A 24,735-nucleotide genomic window follows, 5' to 3' on the forward strand; every position below is an offset into this window, starting at 1 on the left:
CGCGAGGTTGCCCTTCACCGCCATGCGCGACCCCGCCGTCACCCGCTCCTCTCGGCAGCTCCACTATATAAGCCGGCCTCTCGCTTTCGAGTAGTATTCTCACACGATCCTCACACCGACAACATGAAGCTCGTGAGTTCTTGCAGCTTTTACTTTCTGCCACACAGAACAGTTGCTGAGAGAGCGTAGGGGCATTTTCCATGAGGCAAATACTTTAATGCGGATGGGTGATTACTACTCCGCGCCGCTCTCCCGCTGTCCTGGGAAGTCTGCCTCACGAGGCCGCCGAAGCTGAGTCATCGGAGCTTGCTTGAATGTGTTTGTCGCTTAGATGTTCATCTTCATAAATTCATATGAGAATCAACGACCGGTAACTTGAACAGCCACAGTCAATTATTGTGCATCTTCAGACAACTTTCATTATGTTTTATTCTTATCTCTCTCCCCACTTTGCTTGCTGCAGGTGCTCTTCTCCTGCCTGCTGGCTTTCGCCGCAGCTGCCCCTCGCCCTGAGTCGAGCGCCGAGACTATTGTAGACGAACGCAGCGACGCTGGTGATGGAAATTTCAACTACCGCTTCGAGACTACAAATGGCATCGCCGAACAGAGGACTGGAGTGCCAGGGTCTGCGGGCCAGAGCAACATGCAGGGAGCCTACAGGTGACTAATGCTGCTGTGGAACAATCCGTGCCTCTTTTACAGGTCATTTGTATATATATATTTAAGTGATTCGGCCGCGTGACTTAACTTTTCGTTCGTCTCCAGCTTCACCCTTCCCGACGGTTCCCGCCTGGAGCTCACCTTCGTCGCCGACGAGGGAGGATACCGGCCAGAGTCCAGCGCTCTCCCCGTGGCTCCCCCCGTGCCCGCCCATGTGCTGGAAACTCTCGCCCTCGTCGACGAGCTGGTGCGTCAGGGCGCCACTTGGGACGACCAGGGCAGGAGAATCACCCGCAGGAAGTAAATCACCGACGACCCTCCATCGCATCCCGGCCGCCCACACAGACCCCGGCGCTGCCCCTTAACAACCTTCCTGTACATATTGTCCTTGATAGCTATGCCTACCCTGCCATCCATATCCTTCAATAAACTGCGTTAACTATTAGTCTTGATTGAATGTCCTGCTAAAATTGTGCAACACTTGCAAGGAAAACATTCTGATGTTCTTAAACACATTATATGTCTCCTTAAGAGTCAATATTTTTTAACTTCTTTCCAGTAATCTGCAACACGAATGGATATCGTGTACACTCCTACAGGTGACATCACCCTGCCCTCAGTCTCTATGGCTATATCTTCTACAATGACGTCTACTTCAGGAAAACAGTAATGTCTAGGCTCGAGGTGACATATAACACAAAATATATCTCAAGAAACTATAGAGGACCGGTAACAATATCCCAGTCCCAAGCAAAAGCAAGGGTGTTGGAGCATCCTGGGTCTGTCGTGATGAGGGGCAATGCATGTTGGGTAATTGAACGTGTAGCAACAGAACCCAGATGGGATACGACTCTGCATTTTGACAACCGTTTAAAGGAGTGACATATAGATTAAATAATAATTATTGATAGGCCTTATAGGTCAAAAGGAGTTGTGCTGATTTTTTTATTGCGTATGTCCACAACTTTACTTATGCTGGGGAGGCGATGGGATGGCAGAATAGTCAGCGGAGATCAGCGTTCAAGTCCCGCCGCTACCAGCCGACAATTTTCAGGCATTTCCGAGTATCGGGACACCTCTCCTCCCAAAATTGACCTCTCTTTCGGCCACCTCTTTTGATTCTTTGTTTGAGGAGCAGCGAGTAGCGGGCTTTTTTTTATTGTTTCCTTTTTTTGTGCCCTTGAGCTGTCTCCTTTGTTGTAAAAGAAAAAAAAGAAAAAAAACATCCTGTCCTGATGACCACTTATCAATCCGGACTTCAGCGGCACTCTCCAAGAAGACCAAGATGAGCCCCACGGAGAACGGCGCCATGTAAAAATACTTGCCCGCGCCAAACAACGGGTTGAGGAACTACTGTAAAGGCCCTCTTCAAGATAACCTATCGGCACCGTGAGCCAAACGTAAATATGAATTAAAGATCAGCCATTTTGTTTAGAGTAAAAATTTTCCTTGCACACAACATACTGACGAGATCTGTGAAGGAATTGTCCGGTGTGTTTGAGAGAGAGAGAGAGAGAGAGAGAGAGAGAGAGAGAGAGAGAGAGAGAACTTTCATATATGTCTAGAAAAAATATTTAGAGCATGAGTTTTTTAGGTCCATAGAACAACATTCGGCTAACCCTTTACTCGTTGTGTGTGTGTGTGTGTGTGTGTGTGTGTGTGTGTGTGTGTGTGTGTGTGTGTGTGTGTGTGTTTACCTTATTTGGCTCAATGACAATTTAGTAAGATAATGTCGCGATGCTGTGAGTAGTTTTTATTCCGTAGCGTTCAGTGAATCTCTTGGTAACAGGTGTATCAGGTTAGGTTAGGCTACGGCAGGGCAGGGCAGAGGCTGAAATCCCGCCAGGTAACTGTAACCATTCTTGTCCGTCTGGCTGCTCAGTTAACGGGCTCGGTCAGCGTCTGTGTAGCTTTGTCTCCTAGTTATTGTTTCTACGTGCATCTGTCTGTTCTTCGTGTGCAGGAATTATGTGAGTTCTTGTTAAGCGGTTTTGATTTTTGGTTGGTTGGTTGGTTGGGCGACCCCAGCTCGTTAGTAGCACGGGCAAATTTTATTTATAGTGGATGCCGTGATGCATGACTCTTGCTTGGCCCATGCTGCCCCCCGGTGCTCCACTTGAACGAAGTCGCTGAAGTTAGGGTTGTTTGATGATCTGAGCAGCATTTGAGTAATCTTCCGCCACTCGGCATTTCCTGAAAATTACCAGCGTTTTTCGGTGGGACTGGAACCCACGTCCTCGGGGTCACCACGCTCGCACGCTGATCACCCGGCCAGCGCCTCTGCCCACACTTCGGATGCTCTGCTGGTTAGAACAATTTTACCTCTATCCCGTCTGTCTTCACAAGAACTTGAATTTGAAGAAAAAAAAATGTCAGGTCTTTTTAAGTACGTCCGCAAACATACTAATTAGCATTGTTAAAGTACATTTCTCTCCAAAAGGCCTTTACTTTTCGAAACATTAAGTTTATTTTCTGAGCCAAAATTGTGTCCTAAATTCAATGAAATAGCTACCTGTGTGTCGGCCGACGCGGAGTGTGTGTGCTCCTGTACGTCACCGGGCGATGATGCGTGCCTGTGTGTGTGTGTGTGTGTGTGTGTGTGTGTGTGTGTGTGTGTGTGTGTGTGTGTGTGTGTGTGTGTGTGTGTGTGTGTGTGTGTGTGTGTGCGCGCGTGTGTGTGTGTGTGTGTGTGTGTGTGTGTGTGTGTGTGTGTGTGTGTGTGTGTGTGTGTGCGCGCGTGTGTGTGTGTATGTGTGTGTGTGTGTGTGTGTGCACGTTCACGTGTATACGTGTATATTAAGAAGCAGTAAAATAATTATGAAGTCTGGGTACTTTCCTTTTACTGTATAAAAACGACTGCCTGGTCGTACCTTCAGCAAACAAATAAATAAAAACGCTACCAGATGAGTTTACTTCATTCTAGCCACAGAACAAAGTCTATCCTGCCAACAACTGAACCGCCGCAGGGGAAGTGAGGCGCCTCTCATGTCATTCGGCAACATAGTGGGGACATAATTAAAGTGTGCGTTGTGTTGCTCTTTATTTGGAAAAGGCGTGATAACATGACTGTGTCCAGGGGCGTGGGGTCCATCCTAGGTTAGCCTGGGGCTGGCAGATGTTATGTACAAAAGTGGCAGGATATTCAAGGGAGAGGCTGCATGCTTGTTATTTGTGGACGATGCCGCGGGCGCGCTCCTCCTCGGCGAAGGCGATCTGCTTCTGCACGAAGTCCGGGACGGGCGGCAGCAGCGGCGACTCGACGCGGTAACCATTCTCGTCCGCCACGTAGGTGAAGGTGGCGACGGTGCCGTCGGGGAGTCTGAAGCTGTGGGGAAGTGGGAGTTAGGGCACGTGGCGGCTCATTGGGAAAAGCGCAGCTACTGTTTTGCCATGCTGTAAGGCGGCGGGAAGTTACGGGAGGCTGATGGAGCCTCGTCTTTGCTATTTCTGAGAAAAACAAGTTATTGTGAGTCGATATGCAGGTTATGCACCGAGCCACCACGTGAGACGCGGGGTCGGCTCGGCTCCAAGAACCTCACCTAATGCGTTACTGAGTAACACTAGGTGTGATAGGGATAGACTGATGGTACTATAATAGTTATGCTCTTGGCTACTGGATGAGGCACAGGGACCAGCTTACCTGAAGAAACCTTGTCTATTTAATTACTGAGAAAGAAAGGTGTCCCGGTGCAGGTTTAACACCGAGCCATTCTATGAGCCTCTGGGGGAGCCGCTCACCTGAAGGCGCCGTCCATGTTGCTCTGACCCTCAGAGCCGGGCTTGCCGGTCTTGGTCGCCTGGATGCCGTTGCTAGTCTCGAAGCTGTAGTAGAAGTTGCCGTCGCCGCTGTCGCTGCGCTCGTCCTTCAGGATGGTGCTGTCCTTCTCGGGGCGGGCGGCGGCCACGGCCAGCAGGCAGGCGAGCACCAGCTGCCGAGGGAGCAAGACGACCATTAGCAGGGACAAGGAGTAGGGGGGGAATAAAATGGTCTTCAGCAGAGCTAGTCTATCTTTAGCGGTTTTAATGTCTCATGTGCCGCCGGCCTGCTGCTGTAGCACCACAGGACAAGGTTGGGGAGAGAGGAGATTAGTAGATAGCTGGTAGTGTTATGTCCCCTGACGCGAAAGAAAGGTATGGAGCTGTTTTGTCTGCTCGCGGAGAGACAGAGGTTTTGTCGGTGTCGTCGTTGACGTCGTCGTAGGTTTTGTTAATGTTGTTGTCTTTTATTTTTATTTTTTTGCTGCTAATGGCAAATGTATTCTAGGGGGGAGGGGGGAGTTGTGAATCGAGTCGTTATATTTGGGCTGGTGGTAGTGATGGTGGTGATGGTCGACAAGTTCAGTATCGGTGTTGATTGTTGTGCCGGTGGTGAGAGTGGTGGTGCAGGTTTTGATGGTGGTTATAATGATGATGCTCATAAAAAAAAGTAATGGTGGTGGTGCTGATGGTGGTGGAGGTGATGTTCATGCCGCGTTAGGGGACAGCATAAGCCAATGAGTGACTGACAAGTAGTGGCAAAACATTTTCAAAGCGCAAGCGTTAAGATGAAACTCTCCTAAAAAGAGAAATGAAAAAAGTCACATATTATCGACGTTAAAGAAAAGGAAAACGTAGGTCTAAAGAAAAGGAAAAGATAAATTACATATGTGGAAATTATAAAAGATTTGGTGTTTGTCAACAGGTGTGTGTGTGTGTGTGTGTGTGTGTGTGCCAAAGCTCTCAACGCCTCGCTGCACTCACAAGCTTCATGTCGTCGGTGTGAGGACCAGATGAGGATGGCTCGCCTAGGCCGCCTGCCCGTTTATATACACACGCGCCAGGCCCAGGCCATCCCTCACCCGCGTCCTCTGGAACCCGTTGTGTGTGTGTGTGTGTTTGTGCGAGCAAACACACACACACACACACACACACACACACACACACACACACACACACACACACACACACACACACACACACACAAAAAAAAAAAAAAATGGGTACATATATATGTGCATAAATACACACACACACGAACACACACGCACGGACGAACGCACACACAAAACCACACAAAATACCTATATACGTACATGCATATATACATGCATACATACATACAAACACACATACATACATACATCATACATGCATATATACATAAAGATATACATACATACATCCACACATACATGCATACACATATACATACATACATAGATACAGACAGACATATTCACGAAATCACGCACACACACACACACACACACACACACACACACACACACACACACACACACACACACACACACACACACACATACACACACGCAGGCACGCACGCACGCACACACACACACACACACACACACACACACACACACACACACACACACACACACACACACACACACACACACACACACACACACACACACACACACACACACACACACACACACACACACACACACACACACAAATGTATACATGTATACATATGTAAATATATACACACATTATGTAAAGTGTCAGAAAAATATTTAAGAACAGACAGAAAAGCGACGCCAAAACACCAATTTGAGACACAAATACAGCTAACTCTGACACACGACGTGAGAGGCAAACATAGAAAGAGGTTGTTTATAAATAGACAAAAAAAAAACTATTAGGGTGTAGTATGTGTAAATAACTTCTTTAATTAATAATCGAATGATTATATATATATATATATATATATATATATATATATATATATATATATATATATATATATATATATATATATATATATATATATATATATATATATATATTAATGCACAAATATATATGAAGGCAAATAAGAACTGGTATACACATAAAGAAAACATTAATGGATGTAGTACATTCATAAAAGTTGATTGTCAAATGAAGTTAATGGTACCTTTTTATATTTTCATTGTTTCCTGCATGAATGGCTGTTATTGACTTTTTTCATGGACGAATCCTGTAAAGACGCAGGCGCCTGCCGTGTGGCCTTGGGCCGATGGACAGGCCTGCATGTGCGCATACGTGCATACACACACACACACACACACACACACACACACACACACACACCGCTGACCTTATGCCCGGTGGTGTATGGGAGCGTGAGGAAGAAGATACAGGATGTTGCATTCTTTCAAGGGTTTACATCACCCTCCCTCACTCAGAGAGAGACAGATGTATATATATATATATATATATATATATATATATATATATATATATATATATATATATATATATATATATATATATATATATAGATAGATAGATAGATAGATAGATAGATAGATGAGAGAGAGAGAGAGAGAGAGAGAGAGAGAGAGAGAGAGAGATAATGGAAGGTAGATAGATAGATTGATTATTTGATTTTTCTTTTCTAGTGGATACATACATTTTATATAGACATACATTCATACATACATACATTTCCCTTTCCACCAACTTAATAAAAATCACAACCTAAATACCACAAAGCTTTATCAGCACACCTGTATCAACATGACCCGTGTGTCGCACAGGCCCTGGCAGGCTGCAGTATATAAGGAGTAGGACATCATCGCCACTGCCCTGGACCCTCACCACGCCTCCGGGCCCTCCGTGCTCAAGGCGGACCAACGGTAACGCTCGAGAAGTTGTTACTCCGGTGATCAGGAGTTAAGATGTGTCTGGCCGACATGGAGGAAACAACGCTGCAATAATGATTACTGCTCTAGTCCAGATGGTATGGATCTTTTCTATTTCATTCAGGATATTTTTTTATATATTTTCTTTTGTTTTTGTTTATATATACATATATCATATATATACATATTAATTCATATTTTTGTGTTTATTTACATTAATAATTCTACATATTATTTCAGCAATTTTGATAATCATTGACATTTAATCTAGTAACGATTTTTTTTAACTTAATTAAGGGCTTAAAATATCAGCTAAAAAGTTTCCTGCGTCATTATTTGTTTTCCCACACTCATTACTCGCAGAAGCAGTGTTGTATTTTCCTTTTAATTTCAACAAGTAACTGCGCACTGCCGAGGGTGAGGCTCCGCGGGCTTTGGAGCGTCGTGTGTATAAATAGCAGCAAGGCTTACTTTACTGAAGACGCTTTCTCCTTCAACTAATGTTTATGTTAGTATCCTTGCATCTGGCCAGTTCTGGGAGGAGGAAGAGGAGGAGGAGGCGGAGGAGGAGGAAATTGAGGAGTAGGAGGAGGAGGGCGATAGAAAAAAGGAGAGCAAGGAAAAAAGAGGAGGTGAAGAAAAAAAGATAATTGCGAGGAAAAAAAAGAAGAGGAGGAAGGTGAGTTGTAGAAGAGGGAGAAGTTAAGGAGGGGGGCAAGGGAATAGAGGGAGAAAAAGGAAGTAAAATAAGACGTGAATAAAGGGAAGAAATGTATTGCTAGGATAGTGATGCTGATGCTTATGATGCCAAGAATGGTGAAAGATATAATGAAAAAGATCACCTCATGGTAACACGGTATCTGAGAAAGTAAACATTATAATAAACCGAGGCCAATGTTCCAGCCGTGCACATCCAACTAATTAATAAAAAGATTATTCAACATCTAGTCAGACATTCTTTTATTTTTCCCTGTCGTGCGTCCTTGGTCTAGTAGTCAGCGTTCCTGGTTACTACTCCGCGGGTCTGGGTTCAAATCCCTCCTCCCTTTCGGGTTGGTCGATAAATGGATACCTGGGGAAACCTGGGGAAGGTAAACTGTTGCTATTTATAATCTTGTCGTAAGAGATGATGTTGAATACAATAATAACGATAGTGATATTAGGTTTGATAGTTGTGAAAATTATGATGGTAATACACACACACACACACACACACACACACACACACACACACACACACACACACACACACACACACACACACACACATGCTGTAAAAAATATTAGTATGGTAGTTGTGGTAATTATGATGATGATTCTGCAAAAATAAGGATGGTGGTTAGATGATGATGACGACGATGGTGATGATGAAGGCGATGATAACGACACAAGCAGAGGGTCAAGGCGGGTGCATACGCTGTAACTGCGCGTGGCTGCGGTGCTCATCGTCGATCCGTTGGCCCTTTGAGCCTGTCGTAGGTAAGAACCAGTCACCCGGTACACGCACCAATGTGAAATCCGGGATTGCCACAGTTTACCTTCTCCAGGTTTCCCCAGGTACTCATTTATCCACTAGCCCGAAAGGAAGGATGAACAGCTGGGTGAGCTGCACGCCGACTGCCCGGGCTGGGATTCGAACCCCTGGCCCGCAGAGTGGTAGCCAGACACCTTGACCACTATATATACTTATAGACCAGGGAGGCACGCTCAAATATAAGTATACATATATCATGACATGCGAATAAAAGTAGAATCATGTTACCTTTTAAAACAAATGCATTTCAACTCAATGGTAAAGGGTTTCCATATTCTTAGTGGCGGAAGGATAGGCGAGCTGCGTCACCTGGGCGCAGGGACAACGGAGCACGGAGTAGGGCGGCCGTTCCTTGCGAGGCTTTGCGCCATTACTGGGTGGAAGATGTTATGCTTCATCAGAAACACTAACATAATAATATGCCAGGGACCGAAGCAGCAACCTGGTTGGCATTTATTAATCAGAGCTTTAAAGAGTTTCTAATCATCGATGGAACTAAATAAGCGATTAGTACTTAGTGTTACTGTTCTTTATCATTAAAGTAGTGATATTTATCATTCATATTTTACTTAAATTAAAATAATGGTGATGGTAATAATAATAATGATAATAATAATAATAATAATAATAATAATAATAATAATAATAATAATAATAATAATAATAATAATAATAATAATAATAATAATGATAATAATAATAATAATATAATGATAATAATGATATTAATAATAGATAACGATAATAATGACAAAAATAACAATAATATCAATAACGATACTACTACTACTACTACTACTACTACTACTACTAATAATAATAATAATAATAATAATAATAATAATAATAGTAATAATAATAATAATAATAATAATAATAATAATAATAATAATAATAATAATAATAATAATAATAATAATAATAATAATAATAATAATAATAATAATAATAATAATAATAATAATAATAATAATAATAATAATAATAATAATAATAATAATAATAATAATAATAATAATAATAATAATAATAATAATAATAATAATAATAATAATAATAATAATAATAATAATAATAATAATAATAATAATAATAATAATAATAATGTGTGTGTGTGTGTGTGTGTGTGTGTGTGTGTGTGTGTGTGTGTGTGTGTGTGTGTGTGTGTGTGTGTGTGTGTGTGTGTGTAAACAACAACAACAACAACAACAACAAGTGTTTTTGTCATTGTAATTACCATTATCATCATCATCATCATCATCAGTCTTCATTTATTTCTGCTTGTGTGTGTATGTGTGTGTGTGTGTGTGTGTGTGTGTGTGTGTGTGTGTGTGTGTGTGTGTGTTTGCATGCGTGTGTGCGGAGGGGGAAGGCGGGCAGCTTCTATAACTCTTCCCTTGCACTAACCAGTTTCACCTTTGCACCGCACTTAACAAGAAATGAGAGGGAGGGGAAGGGTAAAATATCAGCTCTAGGAGACGAGACTGTCGCCCCTCGCCCCTCCACAGCCCGCCTCCTACACACGCCTTTCGGATATTACGAGTCTTTGAGAGCCGAAAGGAAAGAGGATTCTAGGAAGTGGGTCGGTGGGTGAGTGACGCGTCGGTGAAGAGGCAGACGGGTCGTGGAGAAGAGAGTAAGAGAAAGAGGCGACAGGCAAGAAAGAGAAAGGGATGGAACAAGTTGTCGGTGGGGGGAAGCAATAAGGAGGACCCGTTAAGTCGAGGAAATTTTTTTTTTTCTCTCTCTTTTAACCGCATCACGAGACTGGATTCTGTTTTTACTCATTAAGGTAGTCGAGGCGGGGTAGTTTGCATGTTGGCGAGACGCGTGTTAGTAAGGGTCTCTGGTATCTGGTAGCGTTACATGCTGACTGAATGTGAATTAAATCGAAATGGAATGTGAATCAAACTGCTAATGTCTTGACAGATGTTATCTAGCAATTTTCCTTCATTCTGGACCCCTAATGGTAAGTCGCACGGGGTTAACGGACTTGGTAAAAGCAGACTGCTCATCATTTGTGTATTTGTAACCTTTTTTTATGCAAAAGTATTTACATACCTTTAATTCAGGCAGGAATTTATAAATTGATTTTTTGGCGCAGTTATTTTCAACGTAATTGGTAGTAATTATTTTCATTATAAAGAATAGAGTGAAAAATAAAAGCAACATATATTAATAAAATAAAATGGTAGCGACTGTCTTGAACCTGATGAGCGAATGAATGAATGAATGGATCAGTTATGCAAATCGTTATTTCTTTGTATACACACACACACACACACACACACACACACACACACACACACACACACACACACACACACACACACACACACACACACACACACACACACACACATATATATATATATATATATATATATATATATATATATATATATATATATATATATATATATATATATATATATATATATATATATATATATATATATATATATATATATATATATAGATAGATAGATAGATAAATAGATAGATAGATAGATAGATAGATAGATAGATAGATAGATAGATAGATAGATATAGATATAGATATATAGATAGATAGATAGATAGATAGATAGATATAGATATAGATATAGATAGATAGATAGATAGATAGATATAGATATTGATAGATAGATATAAATATAGATATAAATATAGATAGATAGATAGATAGATAGATAGATAGATTTACATAAATGTTACCCTGCCTGGTCAAACTCTTTCGCCTCTGCCTGTCAACATCTACCTTTCCTTCTTGCTGGAAGTATGCCTTCATACAGCCTGTACCTAAGAAGGGTGACCGCTCCAATCCCTCAAACTACCGTCCTATTGCTTTACTTTCTTGTCTATCTAAAGCTTTTGAATCAATCCTTAACCGGAAGATTCAAAAGCACCTGACCTTCTATCTGATCGCCAGTATGGGTTCCGCAAGGGGCGTTCTACTGGTGATCTCCTAGCCTTCTTAACTGACTCTTGGTCATCCTCTCTTAGCCGTTTCGGTGAAACTTTTGCTATTGCGCTGGACATATCAAAAGCTTTTGATAGGGTCTGGCACAAATCTTTGCTTTCTAAACTACCCTCCTACGGTTTCTATCCTTCTCTCTGTACCTTTATCTCCAGTTTCCTTTCTGACCGTTCTATTTCTGCCGTGGTAGACGGTCACTGTTCTTCCCTAAATCTATTAACAGTGGTGTCCCACAGGGTTCTGTCCTATCTCCCTCTTTTTCTGTTGTTCATTGATGATCTTCTTTCCACAACGAACTGTCCTATCCATTCCTACGCCGATGATTCCACTCTGCATTATTCAACTTCTTTTAATAGAAGACCCACCCTTCAGGAACTTAACGACTCAAGGCTGGAGGCTGCAGAACAGCAGCCTCAGACCTTACTATTATTTCCGATTGGGGCAAGAAGAACCTGGTGTCCTTCAACGCCTCAAAAACAGTTTCTCCACCTATCCACTCGACACAATCTTCCAAACAACTATCCCCTATTCTTTGACAACACCCAGCTATCACCTTCCTCAACACTAAACATCCTCGGTCTATCCTTAACTCAAAATCTCAACTGGAAACTTCATATCTCATCTCTTACTAAATCAGCTTCCTCGAGGCTGGGCGTTCTGTACCGTCTCCGCCAGTTCTTCTCCCTGCACAGTTGCTGTCCATATACAGGGCCTTGTCCGCCCTCGTATGTAGTATGCATCTCATGTGTGGGGGTGCTCCCATCTCACAGCTCTTCTGGACAGAGTGGAGGCTAAGGCTCTTCGTCTCATCAGCTCTCCTCCTCATACTGATAGTCTTCTACCTCTTAAATTCCGCCGCAATGTTGCCTCTCTATCTTCTATCGATATTTCCACGCTGACTGCTCTTCTGAACTTGCTAACTGCATGCCTCCCCCCCTCCCGCGGCCCCGCTGCACTCGACTTTCTACTCATGCTCATCCCTATACTGTCCAAACCCCTTATGCAAGGGTTAACCAGCATCTTCACTCTTTCATCCCTCACGCTGGTAAACTCTGGAACAATCTTCCTTCTTCTGTATTTCCTCCTGCCTACGACTTGAACTCTTTCAAGAGGAGGGTATCAGGACACCTCTCCTCCCGAAACTGACCTATCTTTCGGCCACCTCTTTGGATTCTTTTTAGGAGCAGCGAGTAGCGGGCTTTTTTTTTTATTAATGTTTACTTTTTTTGTGCCCTTGAACTGTCTCCTTTGCTGTTGAAAAAAAAAAAAAGATAGATAGATACCGTACAGTGTTCTTATTGGGCACCATTTTATGGCTTTTTCAATAAAAAAATATATATATATATATATATATATATATATATATATATATATATATATATATATATATATATATATATATATATATATGTGTGTGTGTGTGTGTGTGTGTGTGTGTGTGTGTGTGTGTGTGTGTATGTATATATATATATATATATATATATATATATATATATATATATATATATATATATATATATATATATATATATATATATATATATATATATATATATATATATATATATATATATATATATATATATATATATATATATATATATATATATATATATATATATATATATATATATATATATATTTTTACGTTGCGGCCTATTGCGCCGGTAGGCTTCTTCCCGGTGGGGCCTGATGGTCGGCCCAAGGCTTCTTTCAGGTGGGGCCTGATGGTCGGCCCAAGGCTTCTTTCAGGTGGGGCCTGATGGTCGGCCCAAGGCTTCTTTCAGGTGGGGCCTGATGGTCGGTCCAAGGCTTCTTCCCGGTGGGGCCTGATGGTCGGCCCAGCCCGTTTTGGCGCAGGCGAGTGTTTATAGTGGCGCCACCTTGCATTGGCTTATGCTGCTCTCCCGGAGCTCATCTTTAATCCTCAAATCTAGAGTCCGGGTTGATAGGTGGTCTTCTGGACAGCATGTGGGTAGTTTTAAGCCACTCGGCGGCGGCTGAAAAATCCCAGCTTGGTGGCACCGGATGGGGATTGAACTCGCGTCCTCCTGAACGCGGCGCCGTCACTCTGTTGACTCAGCCACCTCCTCCCCATATATATATATATATATATATATATATATATATATATATATATATATATATATATATATATATATATATATATATATATATATATATATATATATATATATATATATATATATATATATATATATATATATATATATATATATATATATATATATATATATATATATATAGATATACGTGTGTGTGTGTGTGTGTGTGTGTGTGTGTGTGTGTGGTGTCTGAAGGTCCCGGCAGTACCCAGAAATCGACTATTAGGGGCTTGCATGGATTTGGGTGGCACTTATTAGCCATGGCGTGCCCAACTCGTGATCAAGGCCGTGGTTGAATTACACATACAAGCATTCATACCTACATGCATAAACCATTTATTTATTTATATGGGGAATAATTGACAGAATAATTGTTTAGTTTATTGAGGTTGATCACAACCGACAGCGGTGGTTGCTCTGCAACCAAAGTAGAGTTGCCAGCAGTGGACGCGTTGTGTTGCTCACATTACTGCACACCTGCCTCTCCCTGGACTCTCCTCCCCGCCCAGGAGTCTCTTTCATTCCTGTTTTCCACTTCTCCATACCTTCCTGTGTCCTCTTTCCCTTACAAATACGTTTCGGAGTCCAAAGCGTGGACTCGTACACACACACACACACACACACACACACACACACACACACACACACACACACACACACACACACACACACACAAACACCCCACACACACACTAAAATTATATGACCGTAACTTTGTTTGTGTTGACTTCTCGGGGCAAGTCATAATTTGCTGCCGTAAAAGTCTACCGAGGAATGTTCAGCATCAAATTTCTTCTCCTTATTATATGATGTCTGTGACTGTATCCACTTCCATCTTCCTGAAAGATGAATAGTTTGGTCTTTAGATTCCTGTTGACGTTTTCCGGCACTGGATTCATGGTTTCGTGATCGATAGTAAGCGTGAATTACGTGGGCGGCGCCGCCACACAACAATTGCGGCCCGAAAATTCAGTCCACCCATTGTCGGCAAGACACTGACGAAAACAATGCAAACGAGGTGGTGCTCAATGTTTTTTTTTATATTATTTATTTGTTTTGCATGTTGTCAATATTGAAAACAAGAGGTTGAAAAACTGAGGGTGACTGTCCCGCCTTTCGCTCACGTCCCCCGATGACTCCCCTGCCCTTTGCCGTGGCCATGTCAGCCGCGTACGCTCGCAGGTGTGTGTGTGTGTGTGTGTGTGTGTGTGTGTGTGTGTGTGTGTGTGTGTGTGGGTGTGTGTGTGTGTGTGTGTGTGTGTGTGTGTGTGTGTGTGGGGGTGCGTTTGTGTGTGTGTGTGTGTGTGTGTGTGTGTGTGTGTGTGTGTGTGTGTGTGTGTGTGTGTGTGTGTGTGTGTGTGTGTGTGTGTGTGTGTGTGTGTGTGTGTGTGTGTGTGTGTGTGTGTGTGTGTGTGTGTGTGTGTGTGTGTGTGTGTGTGTGTGTGTGTGTGTGTGTGTGTGTGTGTGTGTGTGTGTGTGTGTGTGTGTGTGTGTGTGTGTGTGTGTGTGTACTGTCTAAGGATAGTGAGAGAGTGAGGAAAACAGAACTAGTCGTTTATTTCAGAAAGACTCGAGTGGATACAAACAACATGTTAGCGCTGGGTCGTGCGAGTGGTCGGGGAACATTATGTACAGCAAGGAAAGACGTCAAGTAGGAGGCAAAGTTAGTCGAAGGTGATGCCCTTGGCGCGCTGCTCCTCGGCGATGCGAAGGAGCTCGTAGACGTGGGCGGGGAGAGGATGGTCTGTAGGGATGAGGGGGGACTCAGCGCGGTAGCCGTTCTCATCGGCAACGTAGGTGATCTCAGCAACGGTGCCGTCAGGGAAGGTGAACCTGTGGGAGGCGGGAGCAGATTGTGATAGTATCTTGTGAATGAAGCCTCTGTGGCGGAAAAGGCATCGGCATTCAGTAAACGATTATGTGAAGCCACTCACCGACAACTCCTGCATCTTAACTCCTTATGCACTCCGCGGCTGTGACCTCCACCGCGCAATCGGAATGACCCTACACACTCCTGACATGCCTGACTCACCTTTCGGAGCCCTGCATGTTGCTCTGGCCCTCGCTGCCCGGGGTGCCGGTACGCTGGGAGAAGATGCCGTTGCTGGTCTCGAATAAGTATTTGAAGTTTCCGTCGCCGTTGTCCGTCCGCTCATCCGTGATTATGTAGGCGTCACGGTCGGAGCTAAGCTGAGGAGCGGCGGCGGCCAGGCCCAGGAGGGTGGTGAGGAGAACCTGAAGGCGAAGAAGGAGGGGGTCACCTTACCACGCCCTCGCGTCGGCCTCTCACCCCGCATGCGACACCTGTGCCCCGCCAACGATCGCCAGACAAGAGCGTGAAAGCAGACTTTCACTCGAGCCAACCCATCCCGCGGCGCCCAGGAATCCTGCCTCGCCACCCCATCGCCAGGACGCATCACCCAAATGGCCTTTCATTACGGCAATCAGAAGCACTTGACGTTACACACCATTACAGGCAAATTTCACTCGACGGAATATTACTGACTCTTCAAAGAATCTTCATTGATCCAGACAAAGAACGAAGAAAAGTGAAAGTTGTATTGAGTCTTTGAATGCAAGAACAGAATAACCTTTCATTTAAGGTACCCATTACGAGTCATTACAGGCAGATAGAATTCACATAGAAAAATATGAAAACATCAATAACTGTATTTACGGAAAGTGTCATGGATTCAAACGCCACTAATAATTTTGAAGTTAAAAAGTATTACAAGTCTTTAACTGTAAGAAAATGATCGAGATTTTCATTGTAAGGGCGCCTCAAAGAAGTCCAACCACGAGGAAAGAAGCCGAGGAGGAACTCACGAGCTTCATGTTGACTGTGTGAGGATCAGCTGAAGATGTTGAGAGACTGTGAGAGCCAGCTATATATACCCGGCGCTGGGTCGACCGGCGAACGAGGGTGAATCAGGAACGGAGGACGGGAGGAACGAGAGGGAGGATGGGGGGAATATTGGGAAAGGGAAAGGAAAATGCAGCGGGGGCGTGGGGGTGGGTCGGGCTACGGGGGGCAAGGGACAGGTATGGAGAAAGCAGGGAAGATGGGCGTGGAGTGGAACAAAGGACTTAAGAGGTGTTGGGAAGGCTTGGAGGAGCAAATGAAGAGAAGAGAGACAAACAAATAGAAAGAAGGAAGAAGGTAATTGAGTCACGTGACGCAGCTGGGAGAGGGAAGAGGGGGAGGGGGAGAGAGACGTGACGTAACATTCCTTCGTCACGGCACTGAAGGACAACGGAAGCACTTGGGCAACACGCATTGTCTTTATTTGTTTACCCTCAAGCAGGCAGATCCGCCACGTTCGCTCACGACATTCCTACGACGTTGCATCTTATTTATGAGGATTAGGATCGTCGGGGACATACTCTATAGCAGCGCGTTGCCTCGGTGCTCATCTCCGATCGTAAAGACTCATTGAACTCTCACAAAATACACATAAAATAAAACAGATTCTAACTTATACGGTGAACACTGTTGCTAAATAAAGGAAAATGTAGATAATAAAAAAAGTAAAAAATGTACGAACTTCGGAAACAAAATCCCCGACGCCAGTAACAATGAAGCGAAAGAGAAATAAACTCAGAGTAGAAAAAAAGATACGACGGAATAAAACAATGAACGGGGTTATGACCTACGAAGATGGAGATGTGTACGAGGGAAACATTCTTAACAAGTGCCTGACAAATGACGTAATCGTTTATTAGTGAACGTTTGTCAGTCAGTCAGTCTATCTGTTTTCAAGTCTGTCTGTCGCTCTGTCTGTCCTTTTTATGTTTTAGCTATCAGTTTGTGTGTCTGTGCCTGTCTCTTTATTTACTTATCTCTGTCTATCTGTCTATATATCTATCTCTTTATCTATCTATCAGTACCTATCTACCTATCTATTTGTCTATCACTATACGTTTGTCTGGGTCTCATGTATCAATCTATCTATGTATCTAACTATGTATTCATCTATTTCTCTTATCCCTTTTACTTATCTATATACTTTTTTTTACAGCAAGGGAAAGAGCTCAAAGGCAGTAAAACAAAAGAGCAACAAGAGGGCCCGCTAGTCGCCGCTCCAGTAAAACAAAACAGATCAAGAGGCCAAAAGAGAAGTCAGTATCTATTTCCTTATCTTTTCGTCATATATTAATAAAGTGTAATGTTTTGGAATGCCCTTCGAGGACTTACTGTCGATGGCTCTTCGTGCAACACCTCCGCCACACCTTCAGACTTTTTACGTCCTTTTATTTCTTCATTCGTTCGTGCCTCCAGTGAGTGTGTTGGGCAATCCGTTAAGTGTTTCCTCTTCACACTCTCACACCGCCTCGGGAAACACACGCTGGTTGGGGGGAAGAGGGAACAAAGCTGACATTTTTTCCTTGTATTTTAATTATCTTACTACCATTATTATTAGTAGTATGACCATTACTTCTATTTTTACTCTTTTCTCGCTCTCTACTCACACAAACACACACACTGGCACTCCTTATCTCTTCCTCCCTCCTACTCCTTTCTCTCTCACCCAAAAGAGTCAACGCAACGTAGCTACTTTCACACCTCCTTCTCTATAAGAGCAAGGAGGACAGCAAGCAGATCATGACAGAAAAGATAATATTAACACACACAAGCATATCAGTCTTCTGTCGCCTCGTGCTGCTGTGAGTTACCAAGACGAGGGGGTGAAGGAGGAGGAGGAGGAGGAGGAGGAGAAGAAAGGAGAAGAGGATGCGGGGCAGGAGGAGGGAGGAAGAAGGAAAGGGGTTGAGTTAGTAGAAAGTAGACATGTATTAAATTTGGAAGGGATGGGCACAGAGAAAGTAAAGGTTAGGACAAGGAAGGGCGCGGGATGGGGAGCTGAAGGGACAAGGGAGGGCGCGGGATGGGGAGCTGAAGGGACAAGGGAGGGAGAAAAGGAAGTGGACAGGCGGTGAAATAAATGGAGGAGGACGAGAACGAGAAAGAGGACGAGGAGGACGAAGACGAGGATGAGAAGACACGGAGGGGGGTACAAACAAAGATAAATCGAGACGTGAAAAAAAGATAATCGGCGAAAAGACAAAAAAAAAAGATAAGGAAATGGTAGAGAATGTAAGGAGGTTAAGGGGCTAGAGGTGAGGGACTGAGGGGAGGGAGGTCAAAGATAGGAAGAAAAAGGGAAGGGAGAGGGAGGGATTAAGAAGAGGAAAAGGAAGAGTATGGGAGGGAAGCATAAGAGGTGGAAGAGGATCAGGGAGAGGAGAAACAGAGAAAGACGAAGGAAGGTAAAGTAAATAGAAAAGGGAGACAATATAAGATAGGAAAGGAACACTGAGAAAGAAAGGAAGATATAAAAATGTCAAAAATACTTCAATGGAAAAAATTAAGGATATAAGTAAAGAAATTGATTTGAAAAGAAGATTAAAAAAAACATAAAAGAAGGTAAGAAGAAAGGATAGAGCAGAAAGGGAACATGTAATAAGGAGTAAAGAGAGGGAGGGAGGGAGGAATAGAAGAAGGAAAACGGGGGGATAAGAAAGGGAGGGAGAAACTAAGGAGAAAGGGAGACACACAAGAAGGAATAAAGAAAGGATATGGGGAGTAGAAGGGGAAGAAGGAAATGAAAGAGAGGATGAAAGGCAAAGAAAAAAAAAGGAGAGAGAAAGGAGGGAGGATATATGAGACAGGGAGAGATAGTAGAAGGGAGGAGAGGAGGATAGGGGGGATAGACAGGTAGGAAGGGCGAGAGGGAGAGAAGAAAAGACGTAGAAAGGGAGGGAGGAAAGGACAGTGTAGAAGGAAGGGAGAGAAAGGGAGGAATGGAAAAAGGAAGGAAGGGAGGTTATGCAAGGAAGGAGGGAGAGTGAGAGTATCAGCGGAAGAGAGGGAGACGAAGGGAGAGAGAAAAAGAAGGGAAGTGGGTAGGGAAGGAAGGGAGAGAGGGTGAAACGGAGGGTGGGAGAAAAAGGAGGGTGGTGACTAGGGAGGAAAGGAAGGGAGAGAGGGTGAAACGGAGGGTGGGAGAAAAAGGAGGGTGGTGACTAGGGAGGAAAGGAAGGGAGAGAGGGTGAGACGGAGGGAGGGAGGGAGGAAAAAAAGGAGGATGTGGAGGAGAAGGAAAGAGAGACACTGAGGGAGGGAGAAAAAGAAGATAGGGGAGTAGGGAGGGAAGAGAGAGAGAGAGAGAGAGAGAGAGAGAGAGAGAGAGAGAGAGAGAGAGAGAGAGAGAGAGAGAGAGAGAGAGAGAGAGAGAGAGAGAGAGAGAGAGAGAGAGAGAGAGAGAGAGAGAGAGAGAGAGAGAAGAGAGAGAGAGAGAGAGAGAGAGAGAGAGAGAGAGAGAGAGAGAGAGAGAGAGAGAGAGAGGAGAAGGGGGGGGAAAAAAAAAAAGGGCTGAAAAGGGAAAGTGGCTCTAGTCGGAGGAAGGACGACGAGACTGCCCTGTGCTCTGATACTGAGGGGGGGGGGGGGGGGCGAGAGAGAGAGAGAGAGGGGGAAAAGGGTAGGAAAGGGAAGGGGAAGGGGAAGAGGTTGAGGAGAGAGGGATGATATGGAGGGAAGAATATAGAGGGATAGGAAGGAGAAGAGAGAAGAGTTTGAGGTGGGAGAGAAAGGAAAGGACATGGAGAGTTAGAAAGAGGAAGGAGAAGTAGGAGAGAGAAGAGGTTGAGGAGAGAGAGGGAGGAGAGAAAGGGAAGGGGGTAAAGAAGAGGTTGAGGGAAGAGAGTGGAGAAAGAAAGGAAAGGATAAAGAATAGAAAGGGAAAAGGGAGGAGAGTAGAGGTTGAGGAGAGAGAGGTGAGGGGAGGAGAAAGGAAAGGCCATGAAGAGTTAGGAAGAGGAACGGGAGGAGGAAGGGGAGAGAAGAGGTTGAAAGGGAGAGAGAGAGGGGGAGAAAAGGGTTGGAAGAAGGAGAAGGGGAAGAAAGAAATGCTTGTGAGAAAGAATAAGAGAACACGAAATGATACACGTTGACTGACAGACGGTTCAATTTCCCAGCCTCAGTTGACAAGGAGAAAACTGATATAAAACAAGGTGTGTAGAAAGACAGTTATGTTGATAGAGCTTGAGGTTGATAGCTACATAGATAGACGGAGGTAATTGTTTGTTAGTTAAGTTAATCGGTGAGTATATGTGTTACTGAATGGATAATTGAGTTGATAATTGAGTTGTGTAGAAAGGCAGTCATGTTGATAGAGCTTGAGGTTGATAGCTACATAGATAGACGGAGGTAATTGTTTGTTAGTTAAGTTAATCGTTGAGTTTATGAATTACTGAATGGATAATTGAGTTGATAAAAAAAAAATCAGTCAATAAATCAACTAATATTGCCAGACGGGACCTTACGAACACACACACACACACACACACACACACACACACACACACACACAAGCACCCCCTTTCCCTCCCCCACACACACCATTCCGTGACCTGACCCGGTACGTGACCTCAACACACACACGCGCGGCATTTTATAACGATTTTTCCTGTACCTCTTCCCCGCTCACCTGTCTCCCCTTTCTCACACTTACCTGGGCCTTGATTGGAGCCTCGACAAGGTGAAGGGTGCTCATTAACCTGTACGGACCCTCACCTGACCTGCCGCATCTGGACTGTACTGTATTGTTGATAACGATTGTTCTTTATGGTCGGGAATAGTGGGGGTTTTTTTAGGGTTTCAGTATTATTTTCTGGGTTTCTGATGAGTTTTCCTTATTCGTGTGTTGTGGTTTCTCATGTTTTTACGGTGCTTATATATTTTTGCTTTTCTTTATCTTATTAATAATATTTTTACTTTAACGTATGTATATTTTCTTATCAAGTTATTATCATTATTATTATTATTATTATTATTATTATTATTATTATTATTATTATTATTATTATTATTATTATTATTATTATTATTATTATTATTATTATTATTATTATTATTATTATTATTATTATTATTATTATTATTATTATTATTATTATTATTATTATTATTATTATTATTATTATTATTATTATTATATTATTATCAGTAGTAGTAGTAGTAGTAGTAGTAGTAGTAGTAGTAGTAAAGGTAGTAGTAGTAGTAATAGTAGAAGTAGTAGTAGAAGAAGAAGAAGAAGAAGAAGTTGGCTTAGTAGTGATGCTAGTAGTAGTTGCGAAGTAAATGATTTGAGAGGAACGTATTCATGCAGTTCCATCATTCCGTGTCCGTGCTTGCTTGCTGTCCTGCGTGCGTGCGAGCAAGCGTGTGTGCGTGCGTGCAAGCAGGCGCGCTTGAGTGAAGACGTATTTCTCCTTACTTAGGTATCATGCGACCCTGCGAAACATATTATTAAAAAGTTCTTGAGTTTGTTAAAATGAAGCCAAGAAAATATCAGGATAACGAGGCTGGCAGGATGATATAAGTATCTTTATTTTGCGATTATATAAGCCTATTTGTATTTATTTGTGCATACCTTAATAAATGGATCAAGTAAATCAAATCAAGTGAGCATCGCTACTGTTTGGAAGGACGGAAGGTCCGCTTAGCGGTCGTCGTTTTCTTTTTCTTTTCTTTTTCCTTTTTTTTCCCCTCGAACTGCATCCATTGCTGTAAAAATATATCCTGCTAATGACAGCCAGCACGGGTTGACACTCCGCCTTCAAGGCACGTTCATGTTCTCAGGAAATTTTGACCCTCTATATGTTTTCACATAGTGACGTTTCACATACCAACATAATCTGAAAAGTGTGCCAGTTTAAGAACCGTCCTTGAAAATTCAATGTGATTAAAAGTACCCGAGCAATGAAAAGTTGATTCTAAATAAGTGGGAGAATTTTTTTATATATAATATCACTTAACCCTCATTATCGCATTTTTTTTGCTTCATTATAGTTACAAATTTATAATGAAGCAATGCAGAACTCGTGAAGGGTGTGCACCGTTCCTTAGTATTGACATTTAATAGGACTTTTGGCCGAGTATGTAAGAACATTATGAGGCTGCTGCTGAGATCTCAACTCTACAGTAGTGCCATGTTTAGCTTCATCCCTGAAACCTCCAACCCAAGCAATACGATACTGTGTTACTTCTGTGAACTCTGTGCCCTTAGTCAGTGTTAAGCTAGACATCTGGCTTGGGGAGAATGACGTATTGGAAGCGTCGATACCTGGATTGGTGGAGCGTACATTACGAGATGGCAGCCAATTTTGGCTAAATAGAAGAGCACTGATTCATTATCTCTTTAAACGCAACGTAAGAACATAAGAACATAGGAGTCTGCAAGAGGTTGGTAGGCCTGTAGAAAGCAGCTCCTTTGAACCTTAGCTCCCGTGAATCTAACCCCACCTAATATCACATGTCCATGAATTTATCTAATCTATTTTTTAATGTGACAATTGTACTGGCACTCACCACATGACTGCTCAGCCTGTTCCACTCATCTACCACTCTGTTTGTAAATCAATTTTTGCCCATGTCCCTGTTGAATCTGAATTTATCCAATTTAAACCCATTACTGGGTGTCCTACCCGGTTCTCTTACCAACAGAACCTTATGAATATCCCCCTTATTAAAGCACTTCATCCATTTATAAACCTCGATCATGTCTCCACGCACCCTTCGCCTTTCTAGAGAATGCAAGTTCAACTGTTTGAGTCTTTCCTCGTATGGCAAGTTTCGTAACCCTTGAATCATCTTTGTCATCCTCCTCTGCACCGATTCTAACATTTTGATATCCATTCTATAGTAAGGTGACCAGAACTGAACTGCATAATCAAGATGAAGTCTAACTAATGCTAAATATAGTTTGAGGAAGACTTCGGCGCTTCTGTTGCTTACGCTCCTTGAAATAAAACCCAGTACCCTGTTTGCTCGATTTCTAGCTTGAATGCATTGTGCCCTTGGACGGAGATCAGAGCTCACTAAGACCCCTAAATCCCTCTCGCACCCAGACCTGCTTATGGGAGTGTCATTTAAGCAATAGTTATGTGACGGGTTGTTCCTACCAACACTCAAAATACTGCACTTCCCTACATTGAACTCCATCTGCCATTTATCCGCCCAGTCATACAATCTGTTTAGTTCATCCTGGAGAATACTAGCGTCCTGATCCGACTGAATTACTCTACCGATCTTGGTATCATCAGCAAACTTACTGACATCACTACTAATTCCTGTATCTAAGTCATTGATATAAATAATAAACAAAAGTGGACCTAATGCCGAACCTTGTGGGACCCCACTCGTAACACAGCCCCAGTCAGATCTTTTACCAATGATTTGCACTCTTTGCTTCCTATTGCTAAGCCACGCCTTGACCCAATTTGAAACTTTACCCTCTACTCCGTGAGCCTGTAATTTAAGCAACAGTCGGTGGTGAGGAACTTTGTCAAACGCTTTACTAAAATCAAGATAAATTACATCATAATTTTCATCTCCGTCTACCCCCTCAAATACTATATTGTAGAAGGACAAGAGATTGGTGAGGCATGACCTACCTTTCGTGAACCCATGCTGCGAGTCGGGAATTAAGCTGTGTTTCTCATGATGCTCCCGAATGTTCCTGGCTATTATGGACTCCAGCATCTTGCCTATAACCGATGTTAAGCTAATTGGGCGATAGTTTGAAGCAGCTGACCTGTCCTTGTTTTTGAAAATCGGCGTCACATTAGCTACTTTCCACAGACTGGGCACATAACCAGTACTAACAGACATCTTAAAGATGTCGGTTAGTGGGTCACTGAGTACCTCCTTGCATTCTTTTAATACTCGTGGAAATATCTCGTCAGAACCTGGCGACTTATTCTTCTTAAGCTTATCTATCTCATCCTTCCTCATTC

The 24,735-nt window shown here is 42.9% G+C and overlaps 3 protein-coding genes across 3 annotated transcripts in view; 1 reads left to right on the forward strand and 2 right to left on the reverse strand.

The window, feature by feature from the left end:
* LOC127000651 (cuticle protein AM1239-like) overlaps positions 1–1,105 on the forward strand; it is a 1,133-nt gene extending 28 nt beyond the window's left edge. Inside the window, exons 1-3 of the mRNA XM_050864617.1 lie at positions 1–132; positions 464–660; positions 766–1,105. The exon at positions 1–132 is cut by the window's left edge and continues 28 nt beyond it. Coding sequence (XP_050720574.1) covers positions 124–132; positions 464–660; positions 766–964 — 405 coding nt within the window. The 5' untranslated portion in view covers positions 1–123 and the 3' untranslated portion in view covers positions 965–1,105. The remainder of the gene's footprint in view (positions 133–463; positions 661–765) is intronic.
* Positions 1,106–3,687: 2,582 nt separating this feature from the next.
* LOC127000695 (cuticle protein AM/CP1114-like) lies at positions 3,688–5,510 on the reverse strand. The gene is made up of 3 exons (XM_050864697.1): positions 5,401–5,510; positions 4,399–4,589; positions 3,688–3,985 (listed from the first exon to the last, which is right to left on the reverse strand). Exons 1-3 carry the CDS (start codon positions 5,407–5,409, stop codon positions 3,826–3,828), a joined length of 360 nt encoding a protein of 119 aa, XP_050720654.1. The 5' UTR covers positions 5,410–5,510; the 3' UTR covers positions 3,688–3,825.
* Positions 5,511–15,475: 9,965 nt separating this feature from the next.
* Positions 15,476–16,851, reverse strand: LOC127000690 (cuticle protein AMP1A-like). Its single transcript, XM_050864690.1, has 3 exons — positions 16,762–16,851; positions 15,968–16,170; positions 15,476–15,768 (listed from the first exon to the last, which is right to left on the reverse strand). The coding sequence occupies exons 1-3, from the start codon at positions 16,768–16,770 to the stop codon at positions 15,600–15,602; spliced, it is 381 nt and encodes a 126-aa protein (XP_050720647.1). The 5' UTR covers positions 16,771–16,851; the 3' UTR covers positions 15,476–15,599.
* Between the last annotated feature and the right edge of the window lie 7,884 nt (positions 16,852–24,735).

The sequence above is a fragment of the Eriocheir sinensis genome, chromosome 2 (genome assembly GCF_024679095.1).
Source record: "Eriocheir sinensis breed Jianghai 21 chromosome 2, ASM2467909v1, whole genome shotgun sequence".
Classification (NCBI taxonomy): Eukaryota; Metazoa; Arthropoda; class Malacostraca; order Decapoda; family Varunidae; genus Eriocheir; species Eriocheir sinensis.

Excerpts from the sequence above, each read along its gene's own strand:
- LOC127000695 (XM_050864697.1), bottom strand. Across the intron at positions 3,986-4,398 it reads AACATGGACGGCGCCTTCAG|CTTCAGACTCCCCGACGGCA; the intron begins GTGAGCGGCTCC and ends ACTTCCCCACAG.
- LOC127000690 (XM_050864690.1), bottom strand. Across the intron at positions 15,769-15,967 it reads AACATGCAGGGCTCCGAAAG|GTTCACCTTCCCTGACGGCA; the intron begins GTGAGTCAGGCA and ends CGCCTCCCACAG.